This window comes from Rattus norvegicus, chromosome 11, assembly GCF_021556685.1.
Source record: "Rattus norvegicus strain SHRSP/BbbUtx chromosome 11, alternate assembly SHRSP_T2T, whole genome shotgun sequence".
NCBI lineage: Eukaryota > Metazoa > Chordata > Mammalia > Rodentia > Muridae > Rattus > Rattus norvegicus.
The window spans coordinates 76,806,789-76,829,171 of NC_141544.1; the positions used below are offsets into that span (position 1 = coordinate 76,806,789).

Sequence of the window (22,383 nt, forward strand, 5' to 3'; positions counted from 1 at the left end):
TGGTTTGTTACAGCACACTAAATGGATAGAGCTGGCAGGCCATTATGCACGAGTTTCTTTTTCTTGCAACAAAAACAATCTACAGAAATATGCCCATTAAAATAGTCCATCACCTCTGGCTCACCCTGGGCACGCTCATTTTGCTCAAGGAAAAATTAACAAGCCATCCTAGCATGGAGAGGTTATAACAAAAGTCCACATTGGGAATAGATCCAGTGAACAAAAGTGAATCCAGATATGAGAGGGATGGAGAACACAATTAGCAAACTCAATCTGACCTTCAAATCAGTGAACACAGATCCATGTGTGTTCTTTTAGCATTCACATGGTACTACTTATTACAGAAGTGGAAATATCCATGATTTAAGAGAGTGTGTCTGCTTCATAATAACTCACTGAACAGGATATGATTCACACGTTCTCTGTCTGTAAATTCTACAGCAAGGCTCTGTCTCAAAAAACACCCAGCCAATCAAAAAACCCAACCGCCACCATGGATAAACAAGCCAGACGACATCAAAGAGAAAAGCTGGCCACACACCCCAGACTCTCAGCAAGTGTTAAAAAAGGGCAAAGTCCTTTAACAGCAATGCAATTAAACTCGAAATTAACAACAAAACATAAATTCAAACAAAACATATTTTTTTTTCTTTTCTTTTCTTTTCTTTTTTTTCGGAGCTGGGGACCGAACCCAGGGCCTTGTGCTTGCTAGGCAAGCGCTCTACCACTGAGCTAAATCCCCAACCCAACATATTTTGAAAAGTAAATAGTGCATATCTAGGGGCTGACGAGATGGCTTTGTGGGTAAAGGCTCTGACTGTCCAGCATGGCGACTTGAGTTCAATCCCTGGGTCCCTCACGTGGTGAAAGGAGAGACTGACGCCTGTAAGCTGTCCTCTATCCTTCGCACGACCTTCTGGAACTCTACTTCAGGTGACTTCGATGCTCTCTGCTGGCCTTCAGGGTACCAGGTATGCAAGTGGTGCAGAGACACACATGTAGGCAAAACTCATACACACATATTTTAAAAAAAAATAAGTGAAAGAATTACTGATTACAAATGATTAAGGCACAATGAAAACAGAATCCCAATCAAAATCCCGGCTATTTGTTTTATAGGTTATTGACAAACTGATTCTTACGCTCATTTGGAGAGGTGAGGAACAAACTCAGAATACTCACTCCATCACTGAAGGGGAAGAAAGATGACTGATGCTTTCAGTCTTCAAACCTTGCTATAAAGCTACGGTGATTAGAACTGCACGGTATCGGTGAAAAATAGACAGGCAGGCCAGTGGGAGATCAATGGAACAGGATAGGAAGCTCGGAAACAGCCCTATATAAATTCAGCCAACTGACCTTTGGCAAATACGCAAATACGATGTACAATGGAGCAGGGACAATATTTTGGATTAAAAAGAAAAAAGCACAGAAACTGGTAGACATCCTTAAGCAAAGCACAGATCTCCATAGAAACCAGACATCTTTCACAAAAGCACATTGGAAATGAACCTATGTTTAAAACGCAAAGCTGAGCGAGGCATGATGGGACCTACTTTTAATCCCAGCATTTCAGCGGGGGGGGGGGGGGGGGGGGGGGGGGAAGAGGCAGGCGGATCTCTGGGAATCAAGCCAGCCTGGCCTATATAGCCGGTTAGTTATAGGAGAGTGTGGTGACACAAGGAGACCCTGTCTCAAAAATCAACCAACCAACCAAACAGACAGACAGACACAAAACTATGAAGCCCTAGAAGATCTGTGTAGGAAAAAGACAAAATCGCCTTGGGTGAACGATGGCTGTTTTTAGACAATACCCAGACATCACACTTGAAAGAAGTAACTGATGGGATAGATTCACTTTAGCACAAACTTCTGCTCTCAAAAAGACAACTCCATCAGAATAAAAAGACAACCCCAGGGCCGTGAGAAAATATTTGGAAAAGGCATGTCCATTTATTTAGAAGATACAAAATCATTAAAACTCAGCAAGAAAGATCATGGTCTGGCTGAAAATGGGCCATAGAAAAGGGAAGGTAGTGGGGCAGTGGGGGTCATGTACGCTCGTGTCATATACTCACATGAAAATGCCTTTTCATGATTTAGTATGATATACTAAAGAATAATATTTAATACCGAGCCCAAACCCTTAACAGATATGCCATCAAAGAGGACACCCAAGTGGGCAAAAATGAGCAGAAGAGAATCTGTTTCACCCCATGCCACCAGGAAATGCAAATGACAACAGTGCACTGCCCCACAGGCTCCCACAGGATACTGACAATGCTTAACACCAACAAGGGGCAGGAGCCACGGGAGAGCTTACTGATGACTGGTGGGAACCGGCTCACAGACCCATTGAAAGACAGCTTGACAGCATCTTACAAAACTAAGCACGCTCTTACCACACAATAAAGCAACTGATACATTTGATATTTACCCAAAGGGTCTGCACAAAAACTCACCCAGGGATGTTCATGACAGTCCTATTCATAATTGTCTAGATGTGCTCTTCATCAGGTGAGTGGATAAACCAGAATAAACTGTGGGCATGCGGATAAGGGATCAGTGTTGAGTACTAGAAAGCGCTATCGAGTCACGAAGGACTAAGTGAAAGAAGATAATCTGAAGGGACGAGGTATCATGATCAATTGATTACCTTCCTCTTTCTTACTTCTAATTGCATCCATTTGTAACTTCCTTTGCTTTTATCAGTCCTGCTATCTCCAAAATGAGGTTATGGCAGCAGCTGAAAGGTCGCCAGGAGCTGGTGGATAGGAGGTAGGTTGACTATATAGAGTATTGAGGTTTTATAGATCAGTAAAAATGTCACAGGACATTATAACGATGGATATATCACATCACAGTTTGTCCCAAGCATCAAGAGTGAAGCTAAATACAAACTAGAGGCTACAGGTGATCATTTTGTATGAGTGTTTCTCCATCTCTCGGAACCAATGTACCACTCTGTTGGAGGAAGACGCTGATAATGGCTGTGCCTGGGTGAGAGTGGTTTGGGTGGTATGTGAAAAATATTTGGATCTTCTTGTTGTTTTGCTGTTAATTTAAAACTACTGTAAAGCTCACACCAACCAGTGGATCTGACACCCTTTTCTGGTCTCCATGTGCACCTGCACACACATGACACACATACATACTATTAGGTGCATGCACACACATACTTGTACACACACATACACAAAATAAATATCTTTAAATAGATATCTCTAAAAAGCTATCTATCCAACTTATTTCATGTAAATATACTCAAAGGTAGCAAGAACCAAATAAAACAAAATACAGAGTAACTCATCTATGAACGTGAATGGTAAAGTTTAAAGTAAAATGGCAATTTAACATATATATAATATATTATAGTATATATACATATATATACATATATATATATATGTATATATATATATATATATATATATATATATATATATATCAAGAAACACACAGAATGACCAGAGTGGGCTTAAACTTTGGAATAAAGTTTTCCCTGGAACAACCAAAAGGTTTTTCTTTCTGTCTTTTTAACAGACTAATATAAAGAAAACAGCTGATAATGTATCAAAATATAGAAATATCAAGTGATCAACTACATGTTCATCAGTGATTTAAAAGGCTATTTTGGCAAGAAATACAAGAGAAATTTCTTAACTCGACAATGGGCTCTGCCAAGCCCTACTGGAAAAATAATATTTAATGATGTAACACCTGCGGACCCTATTAGAGCTGGGAGCGAGATGGGAGACGATTTCTGCTACCGTACGACATTCCACCGGAAGTCTAGCTGATGCGACAGGGGAGAGAAGAAGGAAAGCACTGACTTGGGAAGATGAGGCAATACTTCTACATGCATAAGACATGACTGAGTCATGTAACAGTCCAGAATAAGGCATAGAAAAACGAGTAGGACTTTTTAAAACCTTTATACTGGAACAGCGTATGAATTAGTAATAGTTCTCCATTCTAGTAACAAACAGTGAGGTAGAAATAAAAGGTTAGTAATAAAACTACAATGTAGGCCAGAGAGACGGCTCAGTGGTTAAGAGCTACACTTCCAGAGGTCCTGAGTTCAATTCCCAGCAACCACGTGGTGGCTCACAACCATCTGTAATGGGATCCAACACCCTCTTCTGGTGTGTCTGAAGACAGCCTTAGTGTGCTCACATACATTAAATAAATAAATAAATAAATAAATAAATAAATAAATAAATAAATCTTAAAAAAAAACCCTACAATGTAACAGGAATGAACCTACTAGACGAGGTGTCAGTTTTGTGTTGGAGACGTCATAAAGCATGATTAAAGAACATAGTGGAGACATGGACTATAAATGAGGAAGGCTGGGAGAAGACACTCTGTATGAGTGAATTCTTGAAGTTCAATTTCTTTTTATGGAAATTGGCAACTTATCTCTAAGATCCATCCGAAAGAGAAGAGAAACAAAAGGGACAATGGTATAGAGTAGCAGGTCCTAGGGAAAAGACGTTCCCCTTTTACTTCCCATCCTACCCCAGCACGTGTAAAGGTAATAATGTCTGGAGAAGAAAAAAAATTGTCCCAGTATGGTTTCTGAGTGTTCATCATAGTTTCTGAACACGGGAAAGGGAACGGTGCCACTTGTTAAAACATGAGTGAATTTTTTTTTTTTTCTTCCAGGTCTGGATTCCAAATCTTGGAGGATACAAAGGAGGGAATTTTCAGGTCATTCTGAAATCTATTGTTCAAGGTAAAATAGGCATTTCATACTTATTTCGTGTTCTAAGCACACAAGATTTTATAAGAACACACACACATACACACACACACACACACACACACGCGCACACACACCTTTTCAACTTCAGGAATCCGCTTATACTCACACACTTCCTGCATTTCTTTATTCTTTTTATCTTCCTCTCTTCCCATATCAATGTCTTAAAAGGGATTTCAAAATGTTATCCATGTACTATCTAGGATTTTACATCACACTGACCTATTTTTTTCCTCTTATTTTAAAACATCTTTGAGAACAACTTTCTTCCTCCCTCCCCTCCCCTCTCCCTTCTCCTCCCCTTCTCCATCCCCCCTTTTAAATTGAATGCGATCACTTTTCTCCTGCCCTGAAGCATGCTTTCCCATGAGTCTATTGGGCTCGATAGTCACCTGGACCTGGGACTGCTTTGCAAATATCCCGCTCTACCTGTCCACCGCATGATTGTCAGCTACTGGGGAAAAAAAATAACAGGGATCCAGCTTCCATTTCATGTGTAATTCCTCTACTGAGCCCAGAAGATTGACTAAGACTGAACGGTGTAAGGTATGCTTCATGCAGGGGTGCTTAATAAATATTTTAAAACAGTATTAAAGTGTTGAATAAATTTGACAGCAGTGTTGTTGCTCACTGCTTCGGTGCCAACACTTTCTAGGCCCTGTCTCTGCCTAGCAACCGTTTCCCCCACATACCTACATGTCCCCAGAAGTTTGAGCCAAGCCGAAGCTCCATTTTGATCTAGTTTTCCTTGTCGGAGTTGTTGTTTCTATTCTTGCCTCCCGAGGAGTGTTTAATGGGAACCTAAAGACCCTGTTGCGTGCGTTGAAGTGATATTGTGGGGTGGGGGTGGGGCTGCAGCGTGTGGAGGATTGGAGGGGGGATGGGGTGAGAGGTGCAGAGACGCTGAAAGCTGCATGCGCTGCCTTTATTTACTCTCCAAATCATTGCCGTTTTTTTATGCTCTTGAAACAGAGGTTTGTGGTGTACCCCAGGCTGACCTTGAGCTCAAAGCTCCTGCCTCAGCCTCCCAAGGGTTTGTGGGTAAGCACTAGAATTTTGCTGCTTACTTTCCTGTCTGTAAGGGTTAATCTTCAGCACCTGAGGAGTACTAAGGATCTGAGAGAGGTGTTTTGTTTTGCTTGTATTTTTCACTAAGACATTTATTCAGGAGTTTCATTCTTCATTATTTTTTTGGTCTACTATAGTCATGTTAACACTCGCTCTCTAACACCACTCTCCTATTAAACGGTATTTTATGCCTACAAAAGATAAGCTTATACTCAGGTGGTGAAGAACCAGTCTGCCTCCGTCTTCGGTTTAAAAGCCACCTGATGGTAAAGGCAAACTAAGTTCATTAATTAATGCTGTTAATTAATCAAGGATTGGGCTATGTCCCACCTGTAACCTTAACTACAAATGGTTCTGTACTGCCTGATCCAGGAATAGCAATCACATTTTTGTTTCAAAAAGTTAATGTTCGTCTTGCAAAAGGCTGGTTATGGGTACCTTGTATGACTACCGGCTGTTACGACCGCCTTTCTGTCTTTGTTTCAGGAACTAACTTATTATGCTTCTCCTGTAACTCCACCTGTTTTGCCACAAATCCCCCATTTAGAAAATCCCCTACCCCTGAGCTATAAAAACCTTCCTCACATCCAATGAACCTTGCCTTAGTGGGAGGCAGCTCGAGTACAGGAACAAAAAAAAACAAAAACAAACAAACAAAAAAACTGGCTTTAATTAATCTGGACATAACGATCTGAGTCGGTAGTCTTTCTCCTCCCATCTTTGAGATTAACAGTGGGCTGGTCCTAAAGTGCTTATCTTTAGAAAAGCTTATTGCCTTTTTTGTTTGGGGTGGGACAGAGCTAGGGAATGTTTGGAAAGCAATTTCATTGTTTTCGTTGTCTCATTTAACTCCCAACAACTTTGCTAGGAGTGCGGGGTCAAAGTCATTTCTCCAGGATAAGAAAAAGGAAATTTGGGAGACATTAATGACCTTCTACAAGGTCACCCACTTTGGAAGAACGCACCCTGAACTGTAGACCTTCAGGAGCCACAGACAACCCAGTTTCCCAGTCTCGTCTAGTCTGCTCAACTTCAGGAAACCAGTTCTGCAAGCAAGCAGTAGCACAGAAAGAAAGGAGCTTAACACCAAACAAAAGGAGACAAACAGAGAAACAGTACGCGTGCGCAGACTACGCATGACGAGAGGCTTGGAGGGAGCCTGGGTAAAGGCTCCGCCCCGCCTCGAACTCTACCTCTTTTCCACCTCTTCCTGCCAGAGCACTCTGTGCGCGCGCAGGCGCACTTCCTGAGTCTGAAGGTCAAACTAAAGAGGGCAGCCCTTATATCCGCGCAGGCGCAAATGTTCGCCGGGAGCCAAGATGTCGTTTTCCAAGTATAAGCCTGCACCCCTGGCCGCTCTCCCCAATACCCTCGACCCCGCCGAGTATGACGTGTCTCCGGAGACCCGAAAGGCGCAGGTCGAGCGCATGAGCATAAGGGCCCGGCTTAAACGGGAGTATCTGCTTCAGTACAACGACCCCAAACGCCAAACGCACATCGTGAGTGGGGCCGGGCGGGACTGTGGGCCGGGGCAGCCGCATCTCGCGCGGGCACACGCGGGGTCACCCAGCTCCAATCCGTGTGCTGGACACCGGCCCCTAGCTGCACAGCCCTTGGTCCTTCAACTTTAGCCTTATGCTCAGTGGTCAAAGGGATTGGGCTCCGGCTGCAGACCCAGCTGGCCTTGCGTCCTGGCTAGACCGTTCCCCCCATTTGGAGAAAGTTGTTAAACTCTGCGTAGTCTCGGCTTTCTTATCTGAAACATGGCCATGATATTGTCCTTCATATCTTCTGAAGCAGATTACACGTGACTAACCTAGCCCAGTATCTTCCTTGAAAGGGCGTGTTCAGGACCGGTACTCCCAAGTGTACCGCATAAAAAGCTGTTTTGTGCCTTTAAGCTCTTAACTCTGAAGGACACTTCTTTCTCTTGAGAATAGGGGTTGTTCAAATTAAGTGTTATTACAGAACCAGAAGCTTGATGCATCCGGCTTTCAATCAGACCTCCTGGCCTCATATACTAACAAACTGTGATCCCTGGGCAATTTACATAATCTCTCTCAAACCATACCTTTTTTTTTAATGTTCTCCTGGAAAATGGTGTGCATTCGTCATAGAGTTGTGAAATCAAACAATCAAACGAGAAAGTATGTAGCACCACTAACATATGTCCGTATATGATGTGTTAACAAGTAGTATGCTTTAAGACAGTTTCCTCTGTAGAAGCTGTCTAAATATCAAAAATGGGATTTTTTTTTAAAATAAAGATTTTTCCAACAATTGCTTACACATTCTCAATAATTTTTGAAAGTTATGAGAACAACCAAGGGAAAGTTACACTAAGTGGCCAGATACAGTACGAGAGCCTCCAAGTGGCTCAGATCTCCAAGTTCCCCAGCTGCAGCCTCACATCCTGGGGTTACTGCCACTTGGAACCCATGCCTGGCCTGAAAAACGTTTGAAAAATTACATGTCATAACCGTTCACAGAAGTGAACTGTGTTACTCTCGGCTTTCTGGATGAGACTGTATGGACAGTTACACCCAGAAACAAGTCACACCCGTCAGTCTGTGTGACACATATTGCCCTCTTCTGCTCAGATATACTATCCTCAACCAGGCCTTTGTTTACAGGGTGAAAGAGATAACCTATTCTGTACTATACACATAGTTGCTCTTGATGTGCTAGACAGTATGGTATCATTATTAATAATTTATTATTTTTCAGACAGGGTCTCTATATACAGCCCTGGCTGGCCTGGAAATCAGTATGTAGAACAGGCTGGCCTGTTAAGGGCATGGACCATAACACCGGGTCCGTTTGTTTATTTAATTTTTTTTAAAGTAACTAGAATAAGGATCCAGTCAGGTGTGAAGTTCAAACCCCAAATCGTCTCGTTTTTTAATCTCTGTAACCCAGGGCAGTTTCTATCTCTCATCTCTTAATAGAGATAAAGATACTCGTCCTTTTAGCTAATTCCAGTAATTATTTACCAGCCAGAAGATGTGACTCCCTTTGTCTAGTCCTTAGGGATAACTAACTGCTCAGGACCTGTTATGACTGAGATACTGGGGTAAGGGTACAATGCCAGCTGGAAGTCCCTGTCCTTGTAGAACTACCTACCTGTCCTTGTAATGGGGATGACAAATACCAAGTACGTTAGAAATCTAAGTCATGTGGTGAATGGTACAGAAAGTAAGGATGGGGTCAGCCATGGGTACAACAGGGAAGGAAGCACCTGTTTGCAACATGGCCATGGGTGTCTTGTTTTCACTTGTTTGTTTTGTAGTGTTAGGGATCAAACCCATGGTCTCCCACAGCAGGGAAGTGCTCTACCACTGAGCCACAATCCCATGCTTGGAGTAAAGATCTGAAAGAAGTGAACCAGAGCTGAGGGAGGAAAATAGCGTGCCAAGAAGAGACCGAGTACAAGGGCAGGGGGATGTTTGACAGCTCTAGTATTTAGTATGTTTCAAAATATACCAGAGAGCTCATTCAAAATACGTTAGCAGTCCTGCTCCTGTGGAGGCTTAGCCAAGTTTATTTTATGTCCTTTTAACATCATGCCTTTTAGAAATAACATCTTTATTAATTATTTTATTATATATTAGATGCATTGGTGAGAATTGCAGACAATGTATTTCGATGCTGAACTTCGTTTTTGATGAGACCGTTATGGATAAAATAGTGAGGGAGGTGGTGGCACAGGGAAAAACCAAAGTTAAAGAGGTCCCTTGGACTTGGTCACAACAGACCTTGTATGACATTGTAAAGATCTCTGCTGAGAAGGGAGTCACATAACGGAGACTTATACCTTAACAAAATCTCTCTGTTTCCTTAAGAATTGTCTGTGAGAGAGTGAGGGCAGAGGGACATGAGCTAGGAGGCCTTACAGCAGTTAAAAGATCCCGCTGGGCGCCTTGTCAGGTGGATGAGACAAATGGAGGATGGCTCCAAGGTCAACAAAGGTCCTTTTACTAGAAGTATGTGACAGGAACATATTTGGTGGTGGGTTCAAAGGAATATTGATAGATCAGTTTACGGTACTTTGGGGATGCCCCGGTAGATGCAGAGTTTAACACGGAGGTCTAGGGCTAGAGATAGGCTGTTGGTAACCATGCCTACAAGGGCTTAAAGTCATGTGACCAGATGACCTCTTTCGTGGAGTGAATGTCTGGAAGAGACCCAGCAAAAGCTAAGACTCAATGTTAAAAGACTGAAGAGCAACGGAAGGAGAAGAACAAAAGAGAGGAAGGGAGGATGGGCAGAGAGGAAGGAAACCAAGCAGAGCTGGACTCAGGAAGTAGACCGGAGGCTGGGCACTTCACTGAGTGGTGTCGAGGAAAGCGGTCTCCCCATTTACTCCGTTCATTTGTATGAGTGTTTTGCCTGCATTTCTGTGTGTGTGCCACGTATGCGCCTGATGCCAGAAGAGGCCAGAGTAGACACTGGGTCGTCTGGAACTGGATTTAGGGATGGCTGTGAGCCACCGTGCGGGCTCTTCAAGAGCAACAGCCAACCACTCTTAACCACTGAGCCATCTCCTCAGCTTCTTTCCCCTGGTTTTGATCGTGAAGTTACGGGTATTGTGTGAAATGAAGTGTCTGTTTCCAGAAGACAGCTCTGGAAGCTATGAAAGTGCAGAGCAGTGAGTGCCCAGCGAGCTGAGAAGTCTCGTTGTGTGGCATTCAGACGCATTCTTTAGCAGAAAAGCAGGCGCTGCTCATCTTCTGGCCTTGCGCTGCTGGCTCCATTACTGTCATGGAGCCCTTCCCCTTAGTGTGAGGCGCTGATACTGTCCCCTTCCAGAGTGGCAGGAGGTTAGTTAGACCCTCCGACTGGCAGTGAGCTGACCACCCACACAGTTGAGTTTCGATCTGATTGAAAGGCTGGAAGCATCTTCACTCGAGGCTTCCTTACCTCGAGCTGTAGCTGGTCACCTCAGGGTCAAATGGCTGCATTCAGTTTAGTTTGAAATGTAAATGTCGAAGTTATTTCAGTCTTGCCTCTCATGGCTGCCTGGTGTTGGGTAAGACCTTAGATGTTCATGCTGCATACTGAAGACTGAAGCTGATTTTATTTGCTTATTTTAATCTGCCAGTTAATTGGAGAGAATAATTTTGTAAAATCACTTGGGGATTTAGCTAATTAAGTTTAATTATGTGTTTGGGGTAGATTTGCTATTCTTAGAAGATTATTTTAGTATAAATATATTAAATTATTTTTTTCTTAGCCAAGATAAACTGATATTTTTTTTGACAATTTTGACCTTTTGATATCTCTCTCTCTCTCTCTCTCTCTCTCTCTCTCTCTCTCTCTCTCTCTCTCTCTCGCAAGACTTAGTAGTGTGGAAGGTAATAGTTTGTTTTTCAAACATCAGCCATCATGTTCATGGTGAGAGGTATAGCTCAGTGTTAGAGCTCTTACCTTGTTTACACAATGCCCTTGGTATGATCTTCTGGACCAAAGAAAGCAAAAAACCTATAATTCAGAGTTGGAGTAAGCCTGCTTTCATCATCCTGCAATTGATTAGCAGGGAAGACTGATTGTGACTACATTAGAAAGGGTGCTAGAAGCAAAATAGGAAGCTTGATAGAGCAGCTCAGGTCTCTCCTCATCAGGGCCGTGGGTGGTTCTGATGGCCACTTCCAAGCAAGATAAGGATTTGGTTAAGCCTGAGGGACACGTGAAAGTGATGAAGGGGAGAGGCGGCGTCTCTGCGTTTAAAGTTAGGAATCTTAAATCGTCAATAGAAAGCTAGAGGGGGTTAGAGGAATCTTTCAGTCGTGCAGGATTTGAACAGTTTCATCAGAAAATTGTCTTGACCATAGGAGGTGCACACCTATGATCCCAGCACTTGGGAAGCTGAGACACAGGAGGATTGTCATGAGTTTGAGGCCAGCTTGGGCTACAGATCAGCCAGAGCTGCAGAGCAAGACTGAGTTTAAAAAAAAACCAAAACCAAAAAAGAAAAGGAGAAAATAGGGGGTGGGACAAAGTAAAGTTTCTGAATACGAGAAAGCAGTCGGGAGAGTCATGGCACAGTCCCATGGCAAGTTCAGACTTGGGAGGGAGAGATCAGACAGCCCCTCAAGGGGTTCAAGGTTGGTGTGCTCCCTCACAACAGCCCCGTGAGTTTCCTCCTCAGCATGTCCTCCTCAAGGCTGATGTAAATCTTTGTTTTATTCGTTTCAGGAGGATCCTGCCTTGATTCGTTGGACCTATGCAAGATCAGCAAATGTTTATCCTAATTTCAGACCCACTCCCAAGAACTCACTTTTAGGAGCAGTGGCAGGTTTAGGGCCTCTCATCTTCTGGTATTACGTTATCAAAACAGACAGGGTAAGTAATAGGGCTAGATGTTTAGCTGGTTTGAGAGGTCCTTCCTGGGTGCCCCCAGCAGTTCCTTGTGGTGATCTCTCTCTGTGCCTCCCCGAGAACAGTCCTTTCCCTCTCTGTCTTGTCTCTATTCCTTTCTGGAAAGAGCTGGAGTTTTCATTGATTTGATACTTTGTTTAAAAACACAAAACAGCAACAACAACAAAACATGGCAGCCTATGGGTCTTTGAGGTTTGATTTAATGGCTACTTTGCAGTATTAAAAAGGTAATATTAGGGTTAGTTTAAATTTATGAGAGCAGAATTCAGTTCATGAAATTTTTCCTATTTCCCAAATAATATAAGAAAAATTTAATGTGATTATTAAGCAAGTAAATACCGTAACAACTTTTTTTTTTTTTTTTTGGTTCTTTTTTTCGGAGCTGGGGACCGAACCCAGGGCCTTGCGCTTCCTAGGTAAGCGCTCTACCACTGAGCTAAATCCCCAGCCCCACAACTTTTTAAAAATTAATCTTCTCGCTTGCCTAGGAAGCGCAAGGCCCTGGGTTCGGTCCCCAGCTCCGAAAAAAAGAACCAAAAAAAATTAATCTTCTCATTAGAGGGTGTATAGAAACTTGATTTTACTAAGACAGAATTGAGAAGATCTCCTTATGTCGCCCAGGCCAGTCTCCAATTTTAAGCCTCCTGAGCACTGGGATTCCAGGACTGAGTGACCCCATCTGTTTTAAAACCTTGTTTGAGACTGACTTTCAGATGCGGAGAAGTCCTTCACCTTTGCTGGTGCGTTTGTTAGAGATGGTGCATTGGTTGAGTGTTAGCAGAACATAGGGCTCACTTAGCCTGTGCTCTGTGGCTGAGCTCTGCATGTGAGTTGCTCTGCAAACACACTAAACCCCAACAGCGGAAGCAGAGGTAGCATGCCAGTTGCTGTCCTCAGAGGCCTGGCTGCGTGGTCACAGAGAAGACTGCTCCATGCCAGTTCTCGGTTCCTGACACAGTCCAGGGCTTGAGCAGCCTTGTAGACGAGGCCAGCCACCTCCTCTGAAAGTTCTTTTCTTTTGATTGGAAACACGTTTCCAGAAGTTGTTTGCATTTACCTGTGCCGTCTACAGATATGGTAGCTCATACTTGTAATCCTAGTCCTCAGGAGGCTGAGGCTGGAGGATCACCATGAGTCTGAGGCCAGCTGAGTTCTAGGCTAGCCTAGGCTGTAGGGTGGGATTCTGCCTCAACACAAAACAAATGATACCTGCTTATGAATGGGGAAGTTCCTTCTGATCACTAAGGATTAGCTAAGGAACTTGTGAATGAAGTGTTTTCTTACTGTCCTAACTTTAGCTTCCTGTTACTTCCTCAGAGTCCTTGGCTTTAGGAGATGGGCTTACAATGATATTTTATTCCTGATTTGCCGTTATTCCATGTCCTTGTAAGAATGACTCGCTCTTTAATATTTTGTCTGTTTTTGTTTTAATCTGTACAGGACAAAAAGGAAAGACTTATCCAGGAAGGAAAACTGGACAGAAAATTTAGCATCTCCTACTAAGTTCGGCAAGGATGCCTCTGTTCTTGCATCAATAAATCTCCTATTAATCAGTCACTGAACAGTTTCTTTATTCTTGTATTGATTGTTGAAGCATGTTGATAACATGCTTAAAACACAGAAGCAAAGGCAGCTTGTGCTGGGAACCCGTGTGTGAGATTAACTGCTAAAGTTTGATGACCATCGTAGAATCTCCATTTTGAGAGCGCAGTGAGAGCCCATTACCAGCTTGATAAAGACACATTGTCCGTCCATTTAATCTGTTAGTCAGAACTGAGTATTAACTGAGGCCAGTTGGGGTGCACGCTGAGGGTGCAGTGCTCAGAGGCAGAAAGCAGAGCTCAGAGAACACCGAGCAGCCGAGTGCGACTTTAATAGCTGCGACCTCGCGGGGCCCCAGACTTCCGTGTAAGCACAGCAGAAGGTGACAACACTGTGAAGCACGTTACAGATCCTTGGGAAAGTGAAGTTCTGATAAGGAGGTAGCTCTCTTTGAGAAGTTCAGGGAGCTGACATTCAGTTTGGTCTCTGAAGTCCCCGAGGCTGACAGGCCAAACTGGAACAGGAAAGAGCACGGCCTGCTGTGTTTGTCTGACCCTGCGCCTCTGGAGTAGGAAAGTGAGGATGGAGATCGTGCTGGGGAACAGAAGGATAACAGCTAAGGGCATAGGCTGGAAATCCAGCCTGCAATAAAAGCTAGCTGGGATTTAGCGGCTAGAATTCTGGTCTCCGTTTTCCTTTTATAGCATGGAGATAGCAATGCCTTTCACCTCATAAAGCCATGAGGATAAAAATGAAATAGTATGAACCAATAAAAGCAACCATTGCTCTTGTCCTGCAGTTTGGAACTGGTGACAGTTTCCTCCACAACAGTGAAATTGAGCTCTGGTTGAGCGGCAGGCTCTCTGGACTGATTTACACACATTAGCTCTGAAAGTATATGCAACTCTCATCTGGTCCCAGCATCAGCCTTCATCACCACAGACAGCAAAGCCTGAGAGGCGCGCCTGGGGAGAGGGAGAGGGCCCCATAGCATTCTGAAGACCTCTGTATACAGAATTATCCCTTCAAACATGGGGAAAAGCAAATGTCCTATCTCCAGTGGGCAGGAGTTAACCGGGCAATACCTGCGCACATCCCCGGGGCCTCAGAATGACTGGCTGGTCCATCATACACGGCATAGGAAGGCATTAGGGCATAAAGCAAGGGGAGAAACCACACTAGTGATGCTAAGCCAAGTATTAGCAGTAAGGGGACTGAGGATGTGGGGGTGGCACAGGAAGTATGCCATTGCTTCATCAGCACCGTGCAGGTCTTTAACCTGCACACATTAAATAGCATAAATCTACAGAGCAGTACAGGAGGGGTAGCAGAACAAGCATGGTCCCCACTACTCCAACTGGCTGTGGGGCTGTAGCTGTGGTCCTCTTAGTCATGCTTTCTAGGTGTCCCTTCATCGGCCATCACTTTAAATGGAGATGACTTGACTGATGGAGTCACCGGCACCTTCCTTTCTAAAGACAGTTCTTAGTTACTCTAGGTCATTGTCACAGCGATCTAATAGTTACAGTTTGGGGTGGAAGTACCAAGCTATTCCAGTGAGTGCCCTGGGCTCCAGCAGCCAATCGTCCCCTCAGTGGTGGAGCAATGATGCTGCTGTCGTCTGTGGTCAGATATCAGCGTTGCCAGTTACGCATCGGTGCTGCCAGAGTGCAGCTTTTTGGTTGACTGAGTCCCAGGTACAAAAACCCTAATGACCTGAATATAGTTGAAGTATCTATCAGATTCCAATTTCCCTGGCGGAATGCTTCTCCCTGTCCCCCACAGTGAATCAGGGTATCTTGTTCACCAAAACCTACACTGGGCCAGTGGGATGGCTCAGGGGATAAAAGCACTTGCTATCAAGACTGGAATGCACACGGTGGAAGGAGAGAACTGAGTGCTACAAATTTCACCACACGTGGGATGCAGCACACTAGCCTATAAGCACACAGATGAAAAGAAAAACCTAAATTTGGGGATCAGGGATGTAGCCCAGCGGTGGACAGTTTGCCCAGCATGTGTAAGGCTCAGGGTTCGATGCCTAGCTCTAGAAAGGAGAAAAGTAAGCCCACAATTTATAGGGGGAAAAAAAGCACGTTCCATCCCATCGCTAGGAGAGCAGAAAGGACCAGTCCTACTGCTGGTACCTCCACCCAGGAAGGCTCGCTGTGGCAGTATTTATGACCTCTGCTTCACTGCCTTTACAACAGAATTGGTCCTGTGCTTTGACCCTTTGGGACGCTGTCAGCAAGCTGCCACGGTGGCTAACCTTTAAGAGGCCTTGCTGCTGTTCGCTTGCATCCTAGAGCTGCGAATGCCCGCCTCACCACGCACCTCAGTCCTCCTAACTCGGCAGATCACACCGGGCAGCTCTGTTTGAACAGAGTTGGTTTTACAGTGACACCCGGCTGCTTTTGGAGCAGCGCTGTTCTCTGTCGCAGAAGGTACTGCCATGCTTGCGAGCCCGGGGAGTTCACTGCAGCTACTGCCGGGGGCCTGCAGAAGAACCCACGCTTCACTCGTCCGTACCCTATATATACATACTGGCATATTGATACCGGCTCACGTGCATTAGAGATGTAACTGACAGCTGTTTGCCCTGTAGCCTGAATCTGCTGCAGAGCTCTCTAGGCTCCGTTACAAAGCATTCCATCATGGTGGGTGAGAATAGCATGCCCAAGTACAGTCCTGAATCCAAAACAGGAAAGGGTGTTCATTGAAACAACTTGCTCTTTTTTGGGGGTGGGGGTGGCTACCCTGGCATGCTGTGTCTCACTGGGGCCCCACAATCATTGACAATGAAAGTCGCCTCTCAGATGGAGATGATCTTACCCTTCAGCTGTCTCATTTCTCATGGCATAGAATACCTGACAGCGTAAGGAAGATTTATTTTGGCTCATGTTTCGCTCCACGGGGGAGGGGTGTGCAGAAGAGCCTAGAGCAGTTTATGCTGCGGCTGCCAGGACACAGACCAAGATGACCCACCTAGTAGGGCTTTGCTTCTGTTCCTCTTTTACTCCATCTGGACCCCAGCCTGAGAGACGGCTGTCATTCATGCTCAGGGCAGGTCTTCCCACCTTATTAGTCTGGAAACATCTTCACAGGTACACCCAGAGGTATGCATTACCAATGTGCTAGGCGCTTCTCAGTGCAATCAAGATGACACGATCAAAATTAATCACTACAAGGCTGGGGAGTGAGTTTGGTCAATAAAAAGCCTACCCTGGCACCGTCTAGAAGCAGCTGCTCGGCTCGCTCTTGAACCTCCGTCTTCAGCTCACTGCCTTCACTCCAGACTTCACCATGTCCGTCAGGGTGACTCAGAAATCCTACAAGATGTCCACCTCCAGTCCCCGGGCCTTCAGCAGCTGCTCATTCACGAGTGGACCCGGTGCCCGCATCAGCTCTTCCAGCTTTTCCCCGGGTGGGCAGCAGCAGCAGCAGCAGCAGCTTCCGCGGAAGCCTGGGCGGCTTTGGCGGGGCTGGTGTCGGGGCCATCACGGCGGTCACGGTGAACCAGAGCCTGCTGAACCCCTTGAAGCTGGAGGTGGACCCCAACATCCAGGCTGTGCGCACCCAGGAGAAAGAGCAGATCAAGACCCTGAACAAGAAGTTCGCCTCTTTCATTGATAAGGTACGCTTCCTGGAGCAGCAGAGCAAGATGCTGGAGACCAAATGGAGCCTGCTGCAACAGCAACAGAAGACATCTAGGAGCAGCATGGACAACATGTTTGAGAGTTACATCAACAACCTCCGTAGGCAGCTGGAAGCCCTGGTCCAGGAGAAGCTGAAGCTGGGGGTGGAGCTTGGCAACATGCAGGGCCTGGTGGAGGACTTCAAGAATAAGTATGAGGATGAGATCAGCAAGCATACAGAGATGGAGAATGCGTTTGTCCTCATCAAGAAGGATGTGGATGAAGCCTACATGAACAAGGTGGAGCTCGAGTCCCACCTGGAAGGACTGACCGACGAGATCAACTTCCTCCGGCAGATCCATGAAGAGGAGATCTGTGAGCTGCAGTCTCAGATCTCAGACACGTCTGGGGTGCTGTCCATGGACAACAGCCGCTCCCTGCACATGGACAGCATCATTGCTGAAGTTCGTGCCCAGTATGAGGAGATTGCCAACCGCAGCCGGGCTGAGGCCGAAACCATGTACCAGATTAAGTATGAGGAATTGCAGACCCTGGCTGGGAAGCACGGGGATGATCCGCACCGCTCGAAGACCGAGATCTCTGAGATGAACCCTAACATCAGTCGCCTGCAGGCAGAGATGGATGCCCTCAAAGGCCAGAGGGCAACCCTGGAGGCGGCCATTGCTGATGCACAGCAGCGTGGGGAACTGGCCATGAAGGACGCCAATGCCAAGCTGGAGGATCTGAAGAATGCCCTGCAGAAAGCCAAGCAGGACATGGCCCGGCAGCTGCGGGAGTACCAGGAGCTGATGAACGTGAAGCTGGCGCTTGACATCGAGATCGCCACCTACCGCAAGCTGCTGGAGGGCGAGGAGAGCAGGCTGGAGTCTGGGACGCAGAACATGAGCATCCACACGAAGACCACCAGTGGCTACGCAGGAGGACTGAGTTCATCCTACGGGGGACTCACTAGCCCTGGCTTCAGCTATGGAATGAGCTCTTTCCAGCCCGGCTTCGGTTCTGTTGGGGGATCCAGCACTTATAGCCGCACCAAAGCTGTGGTCGGGAAGAAGATTGAAACCCGAGATGGGAAACTGGTGGCTGAGTCTTCCGACATCATGTCCAAGTGAATGGCCACTGAAGTCATTGCCAGCCTAAGGTCCTGCAGCTGCTCAGTGGTCAAGGGGAGACAGCTGTATGGCAGAGTGCAGGGAACTAGGGACCAGCCAGAGGACCAGACCTAACCCTCTGGCCAACCTTGGGAGGAATTTCCTATCTGGGATATGCCAATGCCCCCTGCTTTCCTCCCAACTCAATTGTATTTTCCAAAATAAAGGCCTACCCTGTAGGCATGAGGATCTGGGTTCAATCCCCGAACCCACTTAGAAAGCCAGATGTGGTGGAATGTTTGTAATCCCAGCTCTGGGGAGGCAGAGGCAGGTCCTTGGGGTTCACCACCCAGCCACCCTGACCTACTAATCAGAACCTCCAGGCTGGTGAGAGACCGCGACTCAAAAGCCAAGGTGGTTAGCACCTGAAGAACAACATCCAAGGTTTTCTGGCCTCATCCATGTACACTCTTTTGTGTGTGCATCTGTGCACAAACATATGTGCATGTGGACGCATACCTACACACAGGGATATTAGGGCAACTGGAATAAAAAAGTGCCCAACCAATAAGCCAACAGTTTGGGGTCAGAAGTCACAGAAGACGTGAGAAAGGATTCAGAGGACCGAGACTGGCAGACGTAAGAAGTAGCCGTGTGTAAGGGCAGAAAGCTCACATGAAGAATGCATTTCTGCAAACTTGGGCCCACAAGCTGCTTTAGACCTACAGGTGCAAGTAGGGATTGTTTGACTCATGTGATGCTCATCTTCAATTTCCATGTCATTCCTAATTTGTCCCTGCCCCCCCAACCCCTGAAACAACTCTCTGTCCATACCCCCTTTAGTGTTCCTCCATTTTCCTTCAGCGCTGGGAACTGAACCCTAGGGTCTTGGCACTTGCTAAGCAAGGGATCTAACATTATCTTCTATCTATAGCCCACCACCTTTTTACTTCTTATTATGAGACAGGGGCTCTCATTAGATTGCTCAGGTTAGCCTTGAATTTGCAATCATCCAGCTCAGTCTCCTTAGTAGTCTGGAATACAGGCCTAAGCTATAGCAGATCAGTCTACTACTCTTGATTTTTGTTTCAGTTGTTCTGAACTTGAACCCAGAGACCAAGCATGCTAGGAAAACAGAGCTACATTACCAGCCTGAAAGTATTCCCTTCTTTATGCCCTCCTTCCTCTTTGACAGAGTCTAGACTCAAACTTGAAATCTTCCTGCCTATGGCTTCGACGTGATAGGCTTAAAACCATGCCCATGGCCACTAAAAGCTATTGTAATTTTTCTCCAGATTATAATGGACTATGAGGTCTTGTTCTCATCTTATTAGGTAGTAAAAATAGAAGAAACTCAACTATTGAGTTGATTGGCCTGAGAAGGGCCAGCACTTTAGTAAAGCAGACCTCTGAGTGTACCTGTGAGGATGTTTCCAGATTAATAAGGTGGGAAGATCTGCCCTCTACTTCTTAGTTCCATTGCTATGAAGAGGCACCATGACTAAGGCAACTCTTATAAAGAGAAGCATTTAACTGGGGCTGGTTTACAACTTCAGAGGTTCAGTCCATTATTATCATGGTAGGAAGCATGGCTGAGTATAGGCAGACACAGTGCTAGAGGAGCTGAGAGTTCTACATCTTGATCCAAAGGCAGCCAGAAAGAGTCTCTCTTCCCCAGACAGCCAGGAAGAGGGTCTTCTCCACACTGGGCAGAGCTTGAGCATAGGACCTCAAAGCCCACCCCCACAGTGACATACTTCCTCCAGCAAAGCCACACCTATTTCAACAAGGGCACACCTCTTAATAGTGCCACTGCCCATGGGTCAAGCATATTCAAACCACCACATCTACTTTGACCCTTGGTATTCTTTCATAGATAACTTCAGTGTGTTATTTGAGGATGCAAATGTACAAGCCTATCATAAGATAATTAGAAATTACTTAAGTAAAAGAATAGAATGAAAACGACCCATGCATTCCATGTGATGATTTTGGGTGTGTATCTTACCTTAGTGTTTTCCCCCTCTCTCTGCTTATGCAACTTTTATTTTCAAGGAAACTAGATCCACTGTGCATATAATGATTTGAAAACATAGGCCCAGTGATTTGTCATGGACATCTTTCCATGTTAAAAAAATGTAGTAGTTATTTTCCTGTTGCTGTAATAAAAGACCATGACCAATGCACTTGTGGAAGAAAGATTTTTGTCTTGGTTTCAAGTTCCAGCAGGTAAAAGTCTATTATGGCTGGGAGACATGGCAGCAAGCAGACATTGTAGCAAGAGCAGGAGGCTGAGAGATGACACCTTTAGCTGCAAGCTTGAAGCAGAGAGAGAGAACTGGAAGTGGGTGGTGCTATGCACTCTCAGCACTCCACCCCATCACCCAGTGACCTTCAGCAGTATCGCCCCACCTCCCCAGGCAGTGGTACCAACTGGACAATAAATGTTCAGACACGGAGCCAATGGGAAAGGTTTCTCATTCAAACCACCACGGACTTCCTGCCACATTGCTTGAGTGACTGCTGATAGCATTCTGAAATGTGTGTCTATCACAACCCATGTAATCCTTCTTATAAATGAACGTTCCATTTGTCTTTCCGTTTTCTCCTTTTCTGATCAATGTGATGGACACTTGTTGGAGAATTTTTCTGTTGGTCCTTAACTCTTTTCATGGGACCCATATCTAAGAGTGCTGTGCATGGTGCTACACACCTTTAAATTCATAGACATAAGATAATAATTAAGGAAAACCAGCATCTAAATGAATGTTTATTACAATTATTTCTAAATTCAATGAATAGAAACTATCTTAAATCTACATTTCATTTATTACTGAGATTCAACATTTTCATATATTTTTGTCCATTTGTCTGTCATTTACCTGCTCAAATTCACTTACTGCCCCTTCATGTAGAGGCTTTTTCTTAATGATCCTAATGCTTAAACGAAATAAATTAAAGACTGATCTTGGTCAAACCAATCAGGATTTATTCTAGCAACCCTTCACGCTGGAAAAACACCACGTACTCTTGGTGTCTAAATGTTAAAAGAAGACAGTACCCAGATGAATTTTTGCATAATTTCTTAGCATTGAGAATTATTGAGCAATGTGTTCTTGAGACTTTAATCATTCCACAGATTTTTTTTTTAAACCCAGTCAGGAACAATGTCCTAAATCAAACCAAGAAGCTGTCTGATGAGGACACCAATTGCCACTTCCTCTGAGTTCCAAATGTGCCATCTGTCTGATGATGCCAGCTCTGGGCATCAGAGCCCACACTGTGCTACTGCTGAGCATTACAGAAGAAAGAGAAAGAGAGAAAGAAAGGAAGGAAGAAAGAAAGACAGACAGACAGACATGTGTGTGACAAGGATTTGGATCTTAAGGCTTTTGTCACATGAGGTGTTAAGCAAGACCAGCCTGATTATGTTTGCATTCCTGAAGACCATGTCGGTTCCTTAGGTGGAGCATGATCTTAGGGCAAGAGAGGCTGTGGAAGGACCAGTAATCAGCCTGCTGATTTTCAGGCGTGGTTTTCAGTTCTTGAGACAGCTCTCAGTGCAGAATAAAGCATCCCCCGCCAATCGCAGGGTGACTCGCATGGATAGGAACTTGTCCAAGCTGCCATTAGTTCCCTTCTGCACGCACAGGCAGTGCAGTCTCAACAATGCCTTAGTATTGTATAACATCCGTTCCCCTTCTCTGCAACAGTATACTTGCCCCCACAGGTTGTTACTGTTTTACTGCATGATATATCCTCTTACCTTTTTGGTTTGGCTCTTGCTGCAAGAAAAGGACCACACCTATGCTCTCTGATTGAGATCCCATTGGGTCTAATCTTTGATCATGTTTTCTGGTTCCTGGTGTTCCCCAACGATCTTCTC

General features: G+C 45.1%; 1 protein-coding gene, 1 long non-coding RNA gene and 1 pseudogene across 3 annotated transcripts; 2 read left to right on the top strand and 1 right to left on the bottom strand.

The window, feature by feature from the left end:
- Nucleotides 1–622: 622 nt before the first annotated feature.
- On the bottom strand, nucleotides 623–5,588 carry LOC148002614 (uncharacterized). Its single transcript, XR_015633470.1, has 3 exons — nucleotides 5,458–5,588; nucleotides 2,657–2,764; nucleotides 623–2,540 (listed from the first exon to the last, which is right to left on the bottom strand). It is a non-coding gene; the product is annotated as an uncharacterized LOC148002614 (long non-coding RNA).
- A 1,474-nt stretch (nucleotides 5,589–7,062) lies between these two features.
- On the top strand, nucleotides 7,063–13,768 carry Ndufb4 (NADH:ubiquinone oxidoreductase subunit B4). Its single transcript, NM_001037338.2, has 3 exons — nucleotides 7,063–7,332; nucleotides 12,029–12,175; nucleotides 13,652–13,768. Exons 1-3 carry the CDS (start codon nucleotides 7,153–7,155, stop codon nucleotides 13,712–13,714), a joined length of 390 nt encoding a protein of 129 aa, NP_001032415.1. The 5' UTR covers nucleotides 7,063–7,152; the 3' UTR covers nucleotides 13,715–13,768.
- Nucleotides 13,769–16,981: 3,213 nt separating this feature from the next.
- Nucleotides 16,982–20,671, top strand: LOC134481007 (keratin, type II cytoskeletal 8-like; annotated as a pseudogene). The gene has a single exon (XR_015633469.1). The product of XR_015633469.1 is annotated as a keratin, type II cytoskeletal 8-like (transcript).
- The last annotated feature ends 1,712 nt before the right edge of the window (nucleotides 20,672–22,383 follow it).

Coding starts and splice junctions, on each gene's coding strand:
- Ndufb4 (NM_001037338.2), top strand. CDS start 7,153: ATGTCGTTTTCCAAGTATAAGCCTGCACCCCTGGCCGCTCTCCCCAAT. Junction 7,333..12,028: donor CCAAACGCCAAACGCACATC/GTGAGTGGGGCC, acceptor TATTCGTTTCAG/GAGGATCCTGCCTTGATTCG. Junction 12,176..13,651: donor ACGTTATCAAAACAGACAGG/GTAAGTAATAGG, acceptor TAATCTGTACAG/GACAAAAAGGAAAGACTTAT.